We start from the raw sequence: 21,850 nt of genomic DNA, 5'->3' as shown, positions 1-21,850 counted from the left end.
AACTGACCTTTACTCAGGTCCTGACTCTGGAAAAAGTTCCCAGCTTTGGAGTCAGCCACCCCTGGGTTGGAGTCGCAGCTCCAACTCTTACAATCAGTGGAACCCTTGGCAAGTTGGTTAACCTGTCTGAACCTCAGTTTCTGCATCTTTAAAATGAAATAATTGTTCCCATCGCCTCCATTTCCCAGTCTCCAGAAGACTGAGAATAGACCTCTTTGAGCACACTCAGATTAAAGGGAGTAAAAGTTTGTCACCACCCCCCCCTTAATTCACCAAATAGGTCCTTTATATTCCATACTCATCATCAGTATACTTGGGGCTCCCCATCCATTTAACAAGTTTTTATTGAGTGTCATTTTTTTCCTAATTATATATTTACTTTATATAGCTTTTTTTTAACATCTTTATTGGAGTATAATTGCTTTACAATGGTGTGTTAGTTTCTGCTTTATAACAAAGTGAATCAGCTCTATGTATACATATATCCCCATATCTCCTCCCTCTTGCGTCTCCCTCCCTCCCACCCTCCCTATCCCACCCCTCTAGGTGGTCACAGAGCACCGAGCTGATCTCCCTGTGCTATGCACTTGCTTCCCACTAGCTATCTGTTTTACATTTGGTAGTGTATATATGTCCATGCCACTCCCTCACTTTGTCCCAGCTTACCCTTCCCCCTCCCCCTCCCCGTGTCCTCAAGTCCATTCTCTATGTCTTTATTCCTGTCCTGCCGCTAGGTTTATCAGAAACATTTTTTTTTTTTTAGATTCCATATACATGTGCTAGCATACAGTATTTGTTTTTCTCTTTCTGACTTACTTCACTCTGTATGACAGACTCTAGGTCCATCCACCTCATTACAAATAGCTCAATTTCATTTCCTTTTATGGCTGAGTAATATTCCATGGTATATATGTACCACATCTTCTTTATCCATTCATCTGTGAATGGACGCTTAGGTTGCTTTTCATGTCCTGGGGCTATTTTAAATAGTGCTGCAATGAACATTGTGGTACATGTCTCTTTTTGAATTATGTTTCTCATGGTATATGCCCAATAGTGGGACTGCTGGGTCATATGGTAGTTCTATTTTTAGTTTTTTAAGGAACCTCCATAGTGGCTGTATCAATTTACATTCCCACCAACAGTGCAAGAGGGTTCCCTTTCTCCACACCCTCTCCAGCAGATTTCTTTGTAGATTTTGTTTGTAGATTGTCTGTAGATTTTTTGATGATGGCCATTCTGACCGGTGTGAGGTGATACCTCATTGTAGTTTTGATTTGCATTTTTGAGTGTCATTTTGCTCCAGGTATTATGCTAGGTCTCAGGATCACAAGTGAATAAATACACATGGTCTCCATCTACACTAAGCTTCAAGTCTAGAGGGGGAGATGGAGGCGAACACAGCATCTACAGGGTATTCTCAGCAGCTTGCATCCCAGCACAGAGCAAACAGGTACATGTACTGTAAAAATATTATTTGATAAAGTTACAAAAAGAATTAATTAGCAAGATAAGGGAAATCCATAGGAACACACAGAAGGGAAACCAAGATCAGATATGGGAGGTCACAAAGGCTTCCTTGGGGAAGAAATGTTGCAGAGAAAGAATATTCCAGGCAGAGGGAAAAGCACATGCAAATCCTGGAGAAAAGACACAGAGAACTGAAAGCAGGGCAGTGACTGTTGTTGCTCAGAGGTCACCACAGTACCAAGAAAAGAGACATATCTGCCTACGTCCATAGGGACTAGATCTTAAAAGACATTATGGGCTCATTTAAGGAGGACGGATTTTCCTGAGGGCAGTAGAAAGCCTTTAAGGGATTTTACAAGGCAGAGATATCATGAGACATTTATTTTAGAGCTATGCTTCTCAAATCCCAGTGTACTTAGGTATGTATCATCTGGGTGCTTGATAAATGCAAATTCTGATTCAGCAGATCTGGGGTGGGGCCTAGGATTCTGCATTTCTAATGAGCTCCCATGTGATGCTGATGGTGCTGGTCCATGGACCACACTTTTGAGTACCAAGGTTTTAGAGTGATCACTCTACCTAGTTTTGATAAATGAATTGGAAGAGAGCAGAACCAAGGAGACAGGGACACCAGCTGGATAAGTGATAGTGAGGAAATGGGCTGAGGAAGTGGCAAATGGAACAGAAATAGATGAGCAGAGATGGAATATCACAGGATTTGTCAGGGGAGAAGAAGCCAAGGATGGTGTTGCTGTTCCTGGCTTAGGCATCTGAGTGAGTCAAGTTGGCATTCGCCGAGACAGGAGCCCAGAAGGAAAAGCCAAGTTCGGGAGAGAAGATGAATTCATCTTTGTACACACTGTTCTTATGAGGTTCCTCTAAACATTTTAAGTAGAGGTATCAAGGAAGCAGTTGAATATACAGATAGAGAATTCAGAAGAGAGTTCTAGATCACAGACGTATACCTGGGAGCCATCAGCAGGTATATATTTTTTTCTCTTCTCTGAAATGCCAGAGAAGCTAGAGCTGCAATTTCCTTCCCTCTGGCAGCTTCTGAAATACTTCCAATATAACGGGGCAGGGAGCAGGGAGCTGGTAGCTCCATGGCACTCCCCTTCTTAAGCTTGTCTACTGCTCCCTCAAGGTTCCCCACAAGCAAACATGGTTGGAACCTGCTAGGAAGAGGAGTGCTCCCTCACAGAGGCTAGGGGACCTTATTTCTACCCACTGAAATCCAAATTCAATCTCCTTCATAGACTGTTTGAGAAAAGGAAATAAGAGAAGATTATGAAGGGTGTCTGGCATAACGCCTACTAGCAGAGAGTGGAGAGAGGGAGCTAGGCTGTAGTCACATGCAGTACCATGTCCAGGAGGACTAGCAAGAACTTGGCAGGGCTTAAGTCCCAGAAGGTCAAATAAGCCCCAGAAAGGAACAGGCACAGGAAACAAGAAAGACAGGAGGAAGCCCTGCATATACAGTCAATTAATATTTAATAAAGGATCCAAGAATACTCAATGGGGAAGAAAATGGTCTCTTCAACAAATGGTGTAGGGAAACTGGATAACCACATGCAGAAAAATTAAACAGGACCCTTATCTTACACAACTCACAAAAGTTAACTCGAAATGAATTAAACACTTAAACAGAAGACCTGATACCATAAAATTCCTAAAGGAAATCACAGGGGAGAAGCTCCCTGATATTGGTCTAGGTAATGATTTTTTGGATGTGGGACTGGGACTGACCAAGACTGGGACCTGTTTCAAAGACTGGGGTGACCAAGTAGCTCTGACTGTAGGGTTGGAAAGATGCTATTTCACAACCCCCCCTGCCTTTACTGACTCAGCTCACTCCACTCTTTCCTTCGTCTCTCCACCCTTTCCTTTCAAAGCCCAGCTCAAGTCAGCTTTTGCCAGAAGACTCCCCTGGACCCTCTGTTCATGTCTTTGTGTCCCCGTTTACCCTGTATAGATGACCAACATATCCTCCATATCAATTTATTGTGTATAATGGTTTAATGACTACCTCCTTCAACAGACTGTGAGTTCCATATGGCTGTTGCGCTGGAGTGATATCAAGATAACATCCAAATGTAATAGTCTAACTCTTCTGCTGAATATAAATAGACTGACTTTCATTTTCAACAATATGACAGACTTGGAAGTCAAGGAAAAAGACTCCTGGCACAGGGGTACCAAAAATGCTACTAAAACATTTTTAAACCTCTTTTCATTGACATGTCTGAGCTGGCATGAGAGTTATAGAAAGGCTCAAAGGTTAGGAACAATGAGAAACCATAAATCCAGAGAGATAAGCAAGTACTGAAACTGGCATTCTCTCTGGAGAAATCAGTCAATCTCTGTTGGCTTAGGGACTGATTTTAATTGGCCTCATGAGCATGAGAGGACAGGAAATAAAGTCTGGAACCAAAAAGGGGTGGAATGCTAAAGTAGAGCTCTCACCAAAAAATTGGACCTCCAAAAAAGCACCATCCTCAATTGTATGAACTAGATTTTTTAAAAAAAATCTTTCCCACAGTATGGGTAAACAGTGGATATCTTGACTGCTTTGATCCGGACTCCAGCTAAAGTATGAAAAACAGGGAGGGGGACTCTCCCCAAAGAACTCTTCATCACAAGGCTTTACTCACATGGATTCAGAGATGGAACCTACACTACCTGTGGAGACAAAAAAATCCCAACTCAAACATTAGTTTAAAGTGATCCCAGGTTAACCAGAAAATTCCAAGCAGAATGAAAACAAAAATACCATACCAGACACACTGTATTCAAACTACACATCATTAAATATAGAGAGAAAATCTTAAAAAGCAGACAAAATGAAAAGGCTGATTATCTGTAGTCAAACAACCGTTCGACTGACAGCTGACTTTTCTCCTAACAATGAAAGTTAAAAATGGTGGAATTACATGAAATGTATGAATTTCAGCCTATCTAGGCCCACCAGGTGATTAGCGTACTCACCTCCCTTTCATGTGGCATAAATCTCCTCCTGGAGAAGAGCAGGGAAGCACCCTCTTAGAGCCATCTCTTCTCTCTTGCTCTGTGGGTTCTATCTTCTATTTTCCCCCAATATTATTTCATTCAGCACAAAGGGAAACCTGAGAAATGTCAGTAATAATTCCTAATTTGGCTGTCATAGCTGCAGAGGAGAGGCCCAATTAACCCCATAACACTTTACTCTGGGTTAGGGTGGAAAAAGCATTACACTGAAAGTAAAAGAACATTGTTCTGGCACCACTATTTATTAGCTTTATGACTTTGTGTAAGTACCTTCTCTTCTCTGAGCCCTCAATTTTAAAAAAATAGATTTGAATTTGAAGAGTTCTAAGGTCCCTCACAGGTCTGAAAGTTTCATTTATACTTCTATCTATGCCCTTAGCTTGCATTTGGCTCTTACTAGATGCTTTCTCTCAGAAATATAGTAACAGGGAGAGAACATTATCACATCTCCCTATAAGGCTACTATTTCCTCTCCTATATAGTAAATAATGCAAGGTTCCAATGTCCTCAGAGACAAAGAAAATTGTAACCATCCGAAGTGTGACAGAACTATAAGGATGACAGTAACATGAAATCAGCTATATGAATTACAAAACATATCACAGTTCAGTTTGTTCCATGATGGAACAAAAGACACATATTTTAAGAAATAACAGTAACTATGGGTGTCATTCATGGAAAGATCTATCACTAGCAGATGAGATTATGACCTTCCAGTCATAATTCTGGAACAGGGAGTAAACAAGAAGAGAAGACCCCCAGGCAGTTCTATTTTTAAAAATCAGGGCATATGAATGTATCAAGTATGATGATAGTTATGATGACCAAGGACAAAATGTTTTAAATTGGGAATAACCCAGAAAATTAAAAACATGGTTGTCTTATCAAAAGGTCAGAATGTGATATATCAAGATATATACATATATATATATATATATATATATATATATATATATATATACACATTAACATACCAGGGGTAATAGAAAAAGCACAAGCCCCTAAGTCAGACAACCTTCATTCAAGTCCTAGTTCTACCATATATTTGCCATCCCTAAACCAGGCTGAATAACCTTTAACAAGTCAGTTCTGTCTGGGCATCAGGTCCCTAACCTGTAAAATGGAGATAATCACACCTTTCTCATACCATGCTTATGAGGATTAAACAAGATCATGTTTGTAAAACACTGGCATACGGCTTCCCCGGTGACGCAGTGGTTGAGAGTCTGCCTGCCGATGCAGTGGACACGGGTTCGTGCCCCGGTCCGGGAAGATCCCACATGCCGCAGAGCGGCTGGGCCCGTGAACCATGGCCGCTGAGCCTGCGCGTCCAGAGCCTGTGCTCCACAACGGGAGAGGCCACAACAGTGAGAGGCCCGCGTACCAAAAAAATAAAATAAAATAAACTGATATGCATATTGAAGTTGGGGGGAAGTGTTATAATTCCTGCAACTCCCCTGGATACGCATCAAAAAATAAGATGGATTGATGAATGAACAGAGGGACAGACAGATGGATAGATATGTGATACAGCATGTATGGTGAAATGGTAGAATCTAATGGGTAAGTAAGTAGGTATTCACTGTAAAATTCTTTCAACTTTTATGTATGTTTGAAAAATTGTATAGTAAAATGTTGAAAAAAATCTGAAAAAAAAATGGTAAAACAATGTCACACCAGCACATGAATAGACACACAAGCAAGTACGATAAATTACAAATTCCAGAAATAGTTCCCAGTAAATACGGAAATTTAATATTTGATAAAGGTACCATCTCAAACCACTTAAAGCAGAGATGGACATTTTAATAAATGACTTGGGGACAACTTGATAGCTCTTTGGAAAAAGATGAAAATAGATCTGTATCTCACACCATAGACAAGGAAAAACTCCAAAAAGATCAGAGATCTAAAGGTAAAAAATGAAACCAAACAAGTACTACATGAAAATATGGGTGAATTCCTCTCTAACCTCAATGCAGGGAAAGGTTTCCTAACTATGACTCAAAAACCAGATACAAAAAATAAAAGGAGAAATAAATTTGACTACATAGAAACATACTTTTACACAACAAAAAAATACCAAAACCAAAGCCAAAAGAAAAAAAATTGCAACATATATCACAAAGGGCTAATGTCCTAATCTATTGTTAATTCTTAAAAATTGAGGAAAGAAATACCAGAAACACGATAGAAAAATAAGCAAAATACATGAACAGATAATTCATGCAAAAAGATATTAAACTTCACCCATAATTTTTTAAATGCAAACTAAAACTAAACTGAGATACCATCTCTCACGTTACAGACTGAAGAAAATTAAAATGCTTGACAGCATATTCTATTGGCAAGGTTGGGGACAAATAGACATTCTTATTCATGCTGGTAGGAATGCAAACTGGTACAATGCTTATGGAGGGGAATTTAGTAATAAATTACATATGCGTTTGGCTTTTGATTCTGCAATCTCATTTCTAGACACTTTCCCTGAAGATAATACCTCCAACGATATGATAATACCTCCAACAATATGAAAATACAACAATACGAAATGAATGCCCAAGGTTATTCATTACAGGTTTATTGGTAATTGCAATATGTTGGAAACAACCTAATGCCCATAGATGGGAAAGTGGTTGAATAAACTCTGGGACATCCACACGATAGAAGATTCTGGAGCTGTTTAAATTTTTATAAAAGGCAGGTGGGAGAAGACCACTATGAACAGACATGGAATGATTTCCAGGATCACTTGATAGGAGCTGTGGCCTTCAGCTGAGGGACAGCCAGCCAACAGTGACCCCGCAGGGATTGAGCTGGAGGAATAAATGACCTGACATGACTCTCTTCCACCCTCCAACCTTCTGCATGTGCTTCTCATTGGTCCAACACAAACAGAAGTCAGAAGGTAAAAGCAGACAATAAAGGTCACCACCCAGACTAGAGGAGGGTGGAGAAGAGTAGAGGGTGAGTTTGGAAGATAACCAGCACATAATTTAACATTCCCTCTTGCCGGACATTCAATTTATATCCAATTCTTGACTATTATAAAGAGTGAACATCCTTATTTAGCGCTATGCTGGCAAAAATTTAACAACTGGGACAGGGACCCTGATTTGTAGTGTCTTCCGTGGTGTAAATACTCTCATCACGGCTGATTTCAAGCTACCCTCATGAGGTCACTGAATGAGGAATTGGGAAGAGATGTGCACAAGGGGTTCTAACAAGAGGGCAAGCCATCTCTAACACACCACTGCTTGTCCTTAAAGTCTTGTCTGCACATTGGATTCTATTCTTAAACTCACTGATGTAGAATGATGGAATAATAGATGCAAATACTTTGTGGAATCCTTATATGAACTGAACAAGACTCTTTTTTAAAGTCCTGGAATAGCCTGATGTAGTAGATAGAGCTCTAAACCTGGAAAGTTCATTGTTCCCTTCTCTGAGGAACCTAGCATGCTGCGTATGTCTCTAAATTCACGCCGTGTTATAACTGTCTCCCCAACAAGAGTGTAAGCCATCCACAGAAAAAGATTCTTTCTTACTCAGGTTTATAGCACGGTACCTGGCACAGAAATGTCTGTCACAGAGAATGATTTTTTAATTGCATGAATGGAGAATGAAGACACCTGAGTTCTAATCCCAAATCTGCCTCTTACTCAAGGCATGACTTTTGGGAAATCAGTATCCTTCTCTAAATCTGAATTTCCTCATCCATTTTTCCTAAGTGTATCCCATGGAGAAATGCTCTATGCAAAAAAAAAAAAAAAAAGGGAGGGGGGAATACTGGGAAATCTTCAGGCTAGATTCTGCTCTTGGAGTCACAATGCACATTTCTAGAACAAAGCATCTGAGAAGTCCAGCAGTGAGCAAACCTGTTTAACTTTGTCTCACCAGCAATTTTCACATGCATTTGGCCATGGAAACCTTTCTCTTCTCATGGAGTTAGTGGTGCTGGAAAATGCTGAACTAGAAAGGCATTCAAGGCTCTTTCCTGCTCTGACGTTTTACAGGTTTGTCACAGAATAGCTCCAAGTGAATTTGAAAAATACTCAAGCTAGACAGCGGAAATGAAATCACAAATGTTAAGACAGTGAGATCATGAACATACTGTTACACAGCGTTTGTATTTGTAGGGCCGTAATACAGAAGGTCCCCTTCCATGTCCCTGATATGGTCACTGCTGAGCAAGCTCCCACCTTCACATATCAAGCCGAAGTCACCCAGATGATCTGTGCTCTTCACTATGACTCTGAGAATCCACCTTCACTTTGCCTAAGTGGTTCTTGAGAAAAATGCATCAATCTTCCATCCAAGCTCCCAGCAAACACTGGCTTCCCATTTGCTTACCGTTGGCAAATTGCCATGGACTGGACCTAACTGATGCACCACATGCCGCAGAGCAACTAAGCCTGTGTGCCACAACTACTGAGCCTGCGCTAATAGAGTCTGCGAGCCACAACTACTGAGCCCATGTGCCACAACTACTGAAGCCCACGCACCTACAGCCTGTGTTCCACAACGAGAAGCCACTGCCATGAGAAGCCCACGCACCTGCAACGAATGCAGCCATAAATAAATAATTAAAAAGAAAAAGAGGGAGAGGAAACAAAATTGATAAACCATTAGCCAGACTCACCAAGAAAGAGAGGGAGAGGACTCAAATCAATAAAATTAGAAATGAAAAAGGAAAAGTTACAACAGACCCCACAGAAATACAAAGCACCCTAAGAGACTACTACAAGCAACTCTATGCCAATAAAATGGACAACCTGGAAGAAATGGATAAATTCTTAGAAAGGTATAACCTTCCAAGACTGAACCAGGAAGAAATAGAAAATATGAACAGACGCAAGTAATGAAATTGAAACTGTGATTAAAAATCTTCCAACTAACACAAGTCGAGGATCAGATGGCTCCACAGGTGAATTCTATCAAACGTTTAGAGAAGAGCTAACACCCATCCTTCTCGAACTCTTCCAAAAAATTGCAGAGGAAGGAACACTCCCAAACTCATTCTATGAGGCCACCATCACCCTGATACCAAAACCAGACAAATATACTACCAAAAAAGAAAACTACAGACCAATATCACTGATGAATATAGATGCAAAAATCCTCGATAAAATACTAGCAAACAGAATCCAACAACACATTAAAAGGATCATACACCATGATCAAGTGAGATTTATCCCAGGGATGCAAGGATGCTTCAATATATGCAAATCAATCAATGTGATATACTATATTAACAAACTGAAGAAGAAAAACTATATGATCATCTCAATAGATGCAGAAAAAGCTTTTGACAAAATTCAACACTGATTTATGACAAAAACTCTCCAGAAAGTGGGCAGAGAGGTAACCTTCCTCAACATAATAAAGGCCATATATGACAAACCCACAGCAAACATCATTCTCAATGGTGAAAAACTGAAAGCATTTCCACTAAGATCAGGAACGAGACAAGAATGTCCACTCTCACCACTATTATTCAACATAGTTTTGGAAGTCCTAGACACGGCAATCAGAGAAGAAAACGAAATAACAGGAATCCAAATTGGAAAAGAAGTAAAACTGTCATGTTTGCAGATGACATGATACTATACATAGAGAATCCTAAAGATGCCACCAGAAAACTACTAGAACTAATCAATGAATTTGGTAAAGGAGCAGGATACAAAATTAATGCACAGAAATCTCTTGCATTCCTATACACTAATGATGAAAAATCTGAAAGAGAAATTAAGGAAACACTCCCATTTACCATTGCAACAAAAAGAAAAATACCTAGGGAGACAAAAGACCTGTATGCAGAAAACTGTAAGACACTGATGAAAGAAATTTAAGATGATACTAACAGATGGAGAGATATACCATGTTCTTGGATTGGAAGAATCAATAATGTGAAAATGACTATACTACCCAAAGCAATCTACAGATTCAATGCAATCCCTATCAAATTATCAATGGTATTTTTTATGGAACTAGAACAAAAAAATCTTAAAATTTGTAATGGAGACACAAAAGACCCTGAATAGCCAAAGCAGTCTTGAGGGAAAAAAACAGAACTGGAGGAATCAGACTCCCTGACTTCAGACTATACTATAAAGCTACAATAATCAAGACAATATGGTACTGGCACAAAAACAGAAACATATATCAATGGAACAAGACAGAAAGCCCAGAGATAAACCCACACACCTATCATCAACTAATCTATGACAAAGGAGGCAAGGATATACAATGGAGAAAAGACAGTCTCTTCAATAAGTGGTGATGGGAAAACTGGACAGCTACAGGTAAAAGAATGAAACTGGAACACTCCCTAACACCATACACAAAACTAAACTCAAAATGGATTCAAGACCTAAATGTAAGATCAGACACTATAAAACTCTTAGAGGAAAACATAGGAAGAACACTCTTTGACATAAATCACAGCAAGATCTTTTTTGACCCACCTCCTAGAGTAATGGAAATAAAAACAAAAATAAACAAATGGGACCTAATGAAACTTCAAAGTTTTTGCACAGCAAAGGAAACCATAAACAAGACGAAAAGACAACCCTCAGAATGGGAGAAAATATTTGCAAACAAATCAGTGGACAAAGGATTAATCTCCAAAATATATAAACAGCTCATGCAGCTCAATATTAAAAAAACAAACAGCCCAATCCAAAAATGGGCAGAAGACCTAAATAGACATTTCTCCAAAGAAGACATACAGATGGCCAAGAAGCACCTGAAAAGCTGCTCAACATCACTAATTATTAGAGAAATGAAAATCAAAACTACAATGAGGTATCACCTCACACCAGTTAGCATGAGCATCATCAGAAGATCTACAAACAAATGCTGGAGAGGGTGTGGAGAAAAGGGGACCCTCTTGCACTGTTGGTGGGAATGTAAATTGATACAGCCACTATGGAGAACAGTATGCAGGTTCCTTAAAAAACTAAAAATAGGGCTTCCCTGGTGGTGCAGTGGTTGAGAGTCCGCCTGCTGATGCAGGGGACACAGGTTTGTGTCCCGGTCCGGGAAGATCCCACATGCCACAGAGCGGCTAGGCCCGTGAGCCATGGCCGCTGAGCCTGCGCGTCTGGAGCCTGTGCTCTGCAACGGGAGAGGCCACAACAATGAGAGACCCGCATACCGCCAAAAAAAAAACAAAAAAAAAACTAAAACTAGAATTACCATATGACCCAGCTATCCCACTCCTGGGCATATATCCAGAGAAAACCATAATTCAAAAAGACACATGCACCCCAATGTTCATTGCAGAACTATTTACAATAGCCAGTTCATGGAAGCAACCTAAATGCCCGTCAACAGACGAATGGATAAAGAAGATGTGGTACATATATAAAATGGAATATTACACAGCCATAAAAAGTAACGAAATTGGGTCATTTGTTGAGACATGATGGATCTAGAGACTGTCATACAAAGTGAAGTAAGTCAGAAAGAGAAAAACAAATATGGTATATTAACGCATATATGTGGAACCTAGAAAAATGGTACAGATGAACCAGTTTGCAGGGCAGAAATTGAGACACAGATGTAGAGAACAAACGTATGGGCACCAAGCAGGGAAAGCAACGGAGGGTGGTGGTGGTGGTGTGATGAATTCGGGGATTGGGATTGACATGTATACACTGATGTGTATAAAACTGATAAAAGAAAAGAAAAGAAATCTGGAGGGACTTCCCTGGTGGTGCAGAGGTTAAGAATCCATCTGCCAATGTAGGGGACACAGGTTCGAGCCCTGGTCTGGGAAGATACCACATGCCGTGCAGCAACTAAGCCCGTGTGCCACAACTACTGAGCCTGCGCTCTAGAGCCCGCGAGCCACAACTACTGAAGCCCATGCACCTAGAGCCCGTGCTCCACAACAAGAGAAGCCACCGCAGTGAGAAGCCCGCACACCGCAACAAAGAGTAGCCCCCACTCGCTGCAATTAGAGAAAGCCCACACACAGCAAGGAAGACCCAATGCAGCAAAAATAAATAAATATATTTATTTTTTTAAAAACTGGAAACAACCCCAAAATCCATCAATCGGAGAGTGAGAAGTAAATTATACCATATACACAGAAGAGCACCCTTTAAAAACAATGATGTTTAACTACATTGATATGAAAAATGCTCACAAAATATTATTGAGTGGAAAGCATTATATTATAAAATAGCATGTATAAAATGATATCATTTATGTAAAATGTGTGTGTGTGTGTGTGCTCGCACGCACGCCTGAAGAGATACTTGGAAGGATGTTCGGCAAAATGTTAACAGTGGTTATCTTTGGCTGATAGTTTGTTACTGCTTTATTCTTTGCACTATTCTACATTTTTTGACATTTTTGCAACAAGCTGTATTATTTTTATAACAACAATAATGCCATTTTCAACTCATACTAAAATACTAAAAGAAGTTGGTACTATCTACTACCAGACGATCTCCCTGGAACCTTCCAGCTATGAAGATTCATTAATGCCATGTATGCCCAAATGATGAGCAAGGACTGTGTGTGTGTGTCTGTGCACGTGTACATGCGCGCGCGTCAAGTTAGCCCTCAGGATAGAGGGACTCACTGAAACTTGAGCTCTCAAGTCTCTCCTTTCTAGCAGGTTAGAGGTCAGACTTCACGAAAGGAGGAGGAGAAGTGAATTTGAACGTCTGAAAGCTAAACCTTGGTCAGGCCATGCCTTGTAAAAGTTCCAGAGACAGCATTACGCACAGATCATACAAACAGCTTAGACACAGGTGAAGATGATATGCTCTAGAAAACTGTCAGATGATCCCAAAATGACTTTAGTAAAGACAGTAATACTAGTGATAAAAAGGCATGTAAGAAGAATAAATAAAAGTGTTTTGGGCACATAACGAACATGCAGATATCTGTTAAGCTATTGAATAAATCAGGTCTCGGGAAAACCAAAAAAAAAGTGTTTTATGAAATGTTAAGAGTGGAAAAAGGAATATTTTAAACTAATGTATTTTCTGCCTCTTGAGATTTTTAAATAGGTATAACAAAGTAAAATAAATATTAAAAATACATGTGGGGCTTCCCTGGTGGCGCAGTGGTTGAGGATCTGCCTGCCAATGCAGGGGACACGGGTTCGAGCCCTGGTCTGGGAAGATCCCACACGCCGCGAAGCAACTAGACCCGTGAACCACAACTACTGAGCCTGCGCGTCTGGAGCCTGTGCTCCGCAACAAGAGAGGCCACAACAGTGAGAGGCCTGCGCACCGCGATGAAGAGTGGCCCCCACTCGCCGCAACTAGAGAAAGCCCTCGCACAGAAATGAAGACCCAACACACCCATAAATAATAAATAAATAAATAAAAATTTTTTTTTAAATGTGATTTTTTTTCTAGTCCCCTCGAAGTCTGTATGTTCAAGTACGCCATTTAAAAATTTTTTTTTGAGGAATCTTCTCAAAGGGGAAAAAGAGGACTCACCTTGTATTGGGGGTCATTTCATTATGAGCTTGAAAAGCGACGTGGGGTGCAGGCAGTGTTCTGGGGCCCCTACTTACCTGGCACTCTCATCCTCTCTCCCTTTCCCAACCCAGTGGAGCCCAAATCTCAAGACATAACAAAGCAAAAGGCTGGAAGCTGGAGAGGGCTGGAGCAGACAGCACACACCTCCTTTCCTTCTCCCTGGGGAGGCCACAATTAGTATGGCTGTGGAAAAAGTGACAGGGCAGAAAAAGCAAAAACTCTTGCTGGCTGGCGTACAGGCTAGTCATTGCCAAGGCCACACGGTGAGTGAAAATCCCTGCAGAAGAAGAGTTTCCCCCTGAGTTGGGCAGGGGTTGGTTCTTAGGGAAGGGACCTCAGAATTCTGAAAAGCCAGAGCAGTGGGCGGCGGGCTGAGAGCTTTCTTCCGTCCCTCCCTCAGCAGCGCAGAGGGGCTGCACGCTGCGTGGGACCCCCTCACCACCCCTGCAGCCTTCAGGTGTGATGAGGCCCAAGTACCTGCCACTGGAGACTTGGAGTGGGTCAGTGCGCTCAGGACTGATGGTTGCTGATATATAAATAGGGGTCTGGGTTGAGCTGACAGGACATGCTGAGAATCTTAGATCTAAGATCACAGGATCTTCCCAGAACCCTCCTCCCGTCCTCTCTCCCTCCCTCTGGGATGCAGAGGCTCAGAGTGTGCTTGGGAATGACCTAGATATTTATTCAGGGGCAGGGGTGAGAAGGGCCTCTGGGAAATCCCTGCCCTCAGTGTGTGGTCTGCAAAGGAAAGAGAGGTGGAGATATCCCCTGCCCCGCTCCACTAGGAAACTCAAAATATAACCTTGGAGGGATGTGGCCAAGTGGCTACTCTCTATGAAGAAACACACCACACCTGTACATTAGAAACAAAGGGACATTTTGATGTCCATTTTGACATGGTTGTCTTGTTTTTGGTTTTTGTCTTTGTTTTTTTTCTTTTTGACATGGCTGTTTTGATGTGGCCAACTGTTTTTAAAAACAGTTATTATAAGCAATATGCACAACTTAATCAGCTAGCCTCAGCCTTTGTCTCCCACCCAAATCAGAGACGTAGGATTAGGATGTCACTCAGGCAGGTATATAGCGCACTGGACTCGTCAGATTCTTACTCCTCGCTCATGCAAGGGCAGAAGTTCCCTGGCATACCTTCAACGTCACTCATTGTGACCAATGAAAAATTATTCCCAATTACCTTTATTCTGATTTTAAAATCTTTAACACAATTAGGCATTACATAATTGGAGCAGTTGGAGGAATAGGTGAAGAATGTAGGAATACACTTCTTATTGAGTATTTCTCAATAGGGTGTTAACTACCTGCCCCTAGAAAGCAGATTGAAACACACACACACACGCACACACACAAACACACACACACACACGCACCACTGCATAGGCTGAACAGTTTGAGTAAATTACAGACAATATAACATCAAGGGTGACATATGTATGTGGGATCTATGTCCTTACCCCAGAAGTAGGTGATCGAGGGCCCCAGCCTCCTAACACCAAAGGCTTTGTGTTTTCTTGCTTTCTTCCCCTTTGTCTCCAGTATTTCTCTGGTTCTACATCCTCCTCTTTCCTATCTTTCTCACTACAGTTATTGTTTTATTTCCACAGAAGAATCACCATGACATTGTGAAAAGAGAACTGGATTAGAAATCAAAAGATCTCGAGGCTAGCTCTGCCAGTCCACGGGCTGTGGGACTCCAGGGAAGAGTTCCGTATCTGTACATCCACATGTACAGAGTCTACATCTCTGATTGTTTATTTATCTGTAAAGATAATTAATATTTAAATGATTATCATGTCCCAAGGCATGTACTAAGTTCCTTGCATAAATTACCTTGTGTAGGTGAGGTCAATACCAATACCGTTTCCATTTCCATTTCCCAGATAAGGAAATGGGCTCAGAGAAGGCAAGTTCCTATAGCCAGGATGTATCAGAACCAAGGATTAAGATTCCAGAGCCTATTTTCCTGGTACCCACTTGCTGGAAGAATTAATAATGGGCCACCTGAAAGTCTAACTAACTGCAAGTGATCTAGGATAAAGCATGTCATCAATAAAAAATAAAAGTTGATTTAAATCTTTCTTTATTAAAGGCCAGCAATAAGGCCACGTGTCTCACCTACCACAGAAAGCTGTCCTGAAGATCAAAGATAAAGAGACTCTCTAAGGCCTTTCTAAGCTGTAAAGTGCTGTACAGCTGTGAAGCATCCTTCCCCAAGTTCTCCACCCAACAGGAGCAAATACACCACTGGTGGCTCAGAGCTAAACAGGTTACGCAACCCTGCCCTAAGTTGAGACTGGCTTTGCAAGCAATGACTCAAGTAACTGCCAGGAAAGAGAAGCAAAGGAAAGTGACTCAGAGACTTTTCAGCCTTGATAGGGCACTGGGACCCGGGCTGGCCTCCCTACGGGGAAGACATTGTGGAAGTGGGGGCAGTTCCTGCAGGTAATGCCAAATCCACAGGGGTCCAGCACTTGCCCATCACACCTCCGTTCTCATCAGTATTGCCTGTCACTAACCTAAGCTTTTAGAAGGCCATTTGTGTCTGTTTAAATTAACTTGGAACAGGGAAATACCTTAGAAGATGCTGTGAGTGTTAAAGATTAAGACACTAGTGGCATCACCATCCACCCTCCGGTCTTTAAAAATGATAAAAGCTTTTGTTTTATTTTTATATTAATCCGTCCTTTTAGTTAGGCTAAAAATTTTCCAAAAAATTTAATCCCAAAGCATCACTGGTAAAGAATCATAATTATCCTGTCATTTTAGAAATTAGCAATAGTGGTTGCTAAGGGGCTGGGCAGGTGAAGAAGAGAGACTGGGCAAATGAAAGCTGCCTAGGATCCAGAGTCTCTTTTGGGGGATCTGTCAAGATCCCAAATCAAGAATTCAATAATGGCTATAACACAATGTATCTAAGAATAGTGTTCCTTCTAGGTGGTTTCTGTGCATTGACCAGTGGTTTTCAAAGTGCGATCCCTTGACCTGCAGCATCAACAGCATTTGGGAACTTGTTATGAATGCAAATTCTCAGACTGCTTGCCAGACTTACTCATCAGAAACTCTGGATTTGGGGCCCAGGAGCCTGTGTTCTGGCCAGCCTCCAGGTGACTATGATACATACATTGGTGGTAAGGGAGTCACCTGGGAAATTTGGTTAGAGTAATTAACACCCCCAGCCCTATCTCATACCCACAAGCCTGGGCTTCGGAAATTAGCTCTCCGCGTGATTAAGATAAACACCAAGATTTGAAAACCACTGATCCTAGCATATGAGAGGACTGAAGTTAGAGGCAAACAGTGATAAAGGGATTAATAGCCCACCAAAGTGGTCTGACGTTTACTTTAAACTGAAAACATCTGATCAGCAGCAACAGCAAGAAACACTTTCTAAACTTAAGCAGAGCCTCCCGAAAATACAGCTGCCCTTGACCACCACCCGGTAACCTTTTCAGGATTCACAGAGGATTTAGATGAAAACTAAGAAACAGAAAATAAAATTCAGAAAGACAGGGAATTCCCTGGTGGTCCAGTGGTTAGGACTCGGTGCTTTCACTACCAGGGCCCGGGTTTGGTCCCTGGTCGGGGAACTAAGATCCCACGAACTGTGAGGCGTAGTCAAAAAAAAAAAAAAAAATTCAGCAAGACAATGTTCCAAGACCATCATTTGACAAATGTCAGTTGCAGTATGAAACCACCTCTTGTAGGATACACCTTTTCCAAACATTAAAACAGCAGGACAAAAAAAAGGCAGGTGGGAATAACAACTGAAAATTGAAAAAGCCCCAATAATTTTAATACACAGATTATTAACCAAAAACCATCTTAATGAATAATGTCAAAGTCTCTCCCCATCCAGGGGAATTTCTGACAAAAGCTAGGAGCCTCAGATAATCTACTGCTGATTATCACACAACAGACAGGTAGCTGTGGAAGGTTTTTTGTTTATCTGGTTATTGGTTTATTCTGAGATACCTTTTTATTGAAAATGGATCAACCTGATCCTTACTTTCTACCAGTGAGCAGGGCCGCAAAGCTCTAAAAAACAAACATACAAAACACCCATGCTTAATATAAGCCAGGTCCCCACTTGGGTTTTGATACCTTACCTTCACAATAGTATCATGAGAGAGGAGTAGGGAACTATCACCATCCATAGTAAAATAAATCTCAGAGGCTCAAAGCCTTTAATGAAGATGAGGAGAAACAGCTGGCCTAACTGCCCTGACTCTGCACACTGAGTCTTCCTGCTTAAAGTTTTTTTACTTTAATTACCACCACAATAATATCCAAGGTAACTGTTTCTTCCTTAATACTCTGACATCTTCCTCCCAGGACCAACGTACTTGCCCTTGGTTCCCCTGTGTATAGCTCAGACAAGACAAAGCTTTCAAAGGACGTTACTAAATACTAGTAAAGTAAAGGACTGGAAAATGGGAAATAAACCCATAGCACTTAAGACAAGTAGTATAGAGAAGTAGATAAGAATATAATTCCAGAACTAGACTACCAAGGTTTAAATTCTGGCTGTCATTTACTAGCTGTGTGACCAGTTACTTAACCTCTCTGTGCCTTGATATCTTCTTCTGTAAAATGATAATTAAAGGACCCATCCCACCATCTCATAAAATAACATCTGGCACATAGCACACATGTATATATTCAGTTTGGTTTGTAAAGTACAAGTTTTAGTTTGCAGCATATCTACTTTTCTCCCAGATTCACAAGTTCTGTGCTATTTGACCCAATATCTGGAGAAATCCAATCTAGTCCAACAAAGGGCCACCCAGATTCACAGGTAAGGGCAACTCACCTCACTTTTAAAGATGATAAAACTGAGCCTCATCTGCAATTCCAACTATCTAAACCCACCACACTTCAAAGATTCAAGCTCAAATACCATTCTTTTTTTTTTAAGAGCAAAATATAGAAATTGAATAACTTTGTATAAGTATTCTAGGTGACATAAAACTCTGAATGTTATTTTTAATTTGAGATATTCTTTATGAAATAAAATGGAGGGAATGGACAAAAGGAATTTTCGTACAATCAAAAAGTTAAAGTTAAAAGTATTTCCAAGGTGTATTCATCAAATCCAGAACAGAAATTAATTCAATGCAAATTCCTAGAAATTAGTTTTCGGGAATTACAAATGTGTGAATTAAGTGCAATATACAACTCTTCTGTCCATATCATCAAAAGCATGAGGAAAAAATATGGTAATATTCTTCCATAGACATCTATATATTTGTAATTCAACTGATATCACACACACACAATCTAGTATTGAATTGTTTCATCCAATGTAACTATGATAAGATTATATAAAAATGAAATTTCCATCCTACACATTAGAAAATATTAAGTCTCCAGATACTTTAATAATGCCTTACACTTGTATAGTACTCATAGTTTACAAACCAATTTTATCTCCATAATTTCCTTTCAGCTTCATGGCATAGGAGATGGCACAACTCTATTTGTACTCATTTTAAAAGAGCTGATAGTACAGGCTTAGAAAATATAGGTCTCCTGGCCTAGGATGCAGACCTTAGCAGGACCCAGATATCCTGACTCCAAATCTGGTTCTCTTTCCATTAACACCACAAGATATCCTATGAATGCAAAAAAACTAACATATTTTATAATGATAAATCCCCCCTTGCAAGCATAATGTACATGTATCTTCTTTTAATTTTTGTTTGAAAACGCTGTTTGAGTGAAATGAGAACAAATAAAAGCTAATAGATAAACTCACACTATTTTTTTAAAAGGAAATTCTCAAGGGAATAAGGTTACACGTATACTTAACTCTCATGAGTCAAAGTGTGAGCCAATCCCCCTCTCTACTAATCTCATCTTTCTCTTCAGGGGAACTAATATTGCCCACTGAATCTACTGAATCCTTCTTGAACACTCAACAGACAATAGCAATGAGCATCACAACCTTGCTTGGGATGAAGTGGGGATTCATGTATGAAACCAAAAGCCCAGCTGATGTATTTGGTAACTTTTCTAGTGTGATTTTTTTAATTACATGTACCAACTGAGAACTTTTCCTCCCACTTACACAAAACAGGACTTACCCTATGAAATGGACCTTTGAATATCTCAAACTAAAAATTGAAACGTTTCACAATTCCCTTCAGTTTCAGCTGAAGAGTTTTAGAGATCTGGTTCAGGCATCATACTCAGTATTTGCACAGCACTTGACAGTTTCAACGTACTACTGCATGCCCTATGTCTGGTTAGATTTTCCAGCTACCTAGTGAGAAATGTATTATTATCATCCCTATGTCAGAGATGATAAAACTGAGGCACAAGGAGGGTATCCTGCCCAAGACCACAATGAAAGCAGGAGATGGAGACCCAGACCCACCACTGACTCCAAATCTCATGTGCTCTTTTCCCTTCTTCCTTGCTGCCTACCCTTAAAATGTCCTCCCCAGCCACACACCCCCAAGTCCCTTTAGAAGAGAGTAGCTCAAATACTGGTTTCCTTCTTCACACATGGATAAGTCTTGGACAAGCTGGAATCTCCTACCCTTTTCCCACTTCCCCTGGGAGAAAGGTGCACCTCCTTTATCCTTGTCTTTCCAAGACAACAAGGAAGACGTCTCCCCATGGTGCCGACACCAGTACAGAGATGAGGAAAGAGGTCCTTAGGGTGTAAACTGCCTTGCCAGCTACTGTTTAAACCCCTGTGAAAGATGATTCTTATGAAATAACCCCTTATTGACATAAGTCAGAAATGAGTGTTAACCTGTGAAAGTTAATGGGCAAGTTTTATGGGCAAGAGGTTATGGGTAAGAGGACAAGAAAACCGAAATCCTGTTGGGAGACACAGCCTTCATGTCTCCCCCTGACGGTAAAGAGGGCCCCCATAGGTCTCCACGGAGCAGCTCCCCGCGATCCTTACGCAAGAGAAGGAGACTTACCCGCGGCGCCGGGGCTTCCGGACAAATGGGGCCGAGACATACTTGCCGCACGCTTCAGCACCGGGGACAGTTCCAAACTCTCTAACTTCTCGCGCCCTTCCGAGCTCGGCGCGGCCCGCTGTGCCTCCCCGGCTGCGGGCCGATTGGCGGCCTCTCCACGCCCTGGTCCAAGCCTCCGGGTCTTGGGGAGCGCGACAGGGTCTCCGCAAGCAGCGGGAGCAGCCGGGGGCGCTTCGGGCTGCGGCGGCGAGCAGCCCAGCTGCACCGAGGCGCTGCGGGACCGCGCCAGCGCCGAGGAGACGGAGCCCATCTCGGAGGGCCGGGCTGGGCCCAGCGGAGCGGCCAAGGCTCCCGGCGGGACCCACACCCCTTGCCTGCCAAAGGTTTACTCTCTCCTCGCGCCGTAGCGCCCCCAGCTTCTGCTCCTCCTGTGCCTCCGCGGGTTGCAGCCCCTCCTCGGCGGCGGCGGAGGAGGCTGCAGGGAGGGCTGCGCGCCCACGCCGGGGACTGAGGAAAACCCGGGCGGTGTCCGCGCCTGTCCGATAATCCGGGCTGGTGAGGACACTTGGAGGGGTCAGTGCGCAGAGACTGTCCAGAGATTTTACTGGGGATTGTGGGGGGAAAGGACGTGGCATTACGTGAGGGATACCGCTTTTTTCTCTACTTTCTGCACTTTGTTCACCTGGGGCCAAAGGACTGGCACATCCTTCCTGCTCCTTCCGACACATCTGGGCCTCCTCTGTTCCCCGAGAGATTGAAGGGTTTAGCGAGGGCAGAGGAGGAGCCTACCTTCTTCTCAGTTACTCTTCTTAGGGCCAATATCACTACTCTTCCAGGCTGTGCCTTCCCGCTGAGCCCGGCTGGGCTCCTGGCTGTCCCTGAGAAGGCTCGGCGATC

At 41.8% G+C, this 21,850-nt stretch overlaps 1 protein-coding gene across 4 annotated transcripts in view; it reads right to left on the bottom strand.

Annotated features, from left to right (window-relative positions):
* The window catches only part of PDE1C (phosphodiesterase 1C), a 554,383-nt gene extending 533,071 nt beyond the window's left edge, over window positions 1-21,312 (bottom strand). For 2 of the 4 annotated variants that reach the window (XR_009565283.1, XM_060305445.1), the window contains exon 1: window positions 20,954-21,310. Coding sequence is in view for 3 of the 4 variants with exons in the window: in XM_060305445.1 (XP_060161428.1) it covers window positions 20,954-21,263 (310 nt within the window). In the remaining variant the exon portion in view is untranslated. Of the gene's footprint in view, window positions 1-20,953 lie in introns of all 4 variants that reach the window. The other 2 variants (XM_060305447.1, XM_060305446.1) reach the window with 2 other exon arrangements.
* Between the last annotated feature and the right edge of the window lie 538 nt (window positions 21,313-21,850).

Source organism: Globicephala melas, chromosome 9 (genome assembly GCF_963455315.2).
Source record: "Globicephala melas chromosome 9, mGloMel1.2, whole genome shotgun sequence".
In the NCBI taxonomy this organism is placed as follows: domain Eukaryota; kingdom Metazoa; phylum Chordata; class Mammalia; order Artiodactyla; family Delphinidae; genus Globicephala; species Globicephala melas.
Note: the sequence above shows the minus strand (reverse complement) of the source record. Positions and strands in the feature narration are given on the sequence as shown.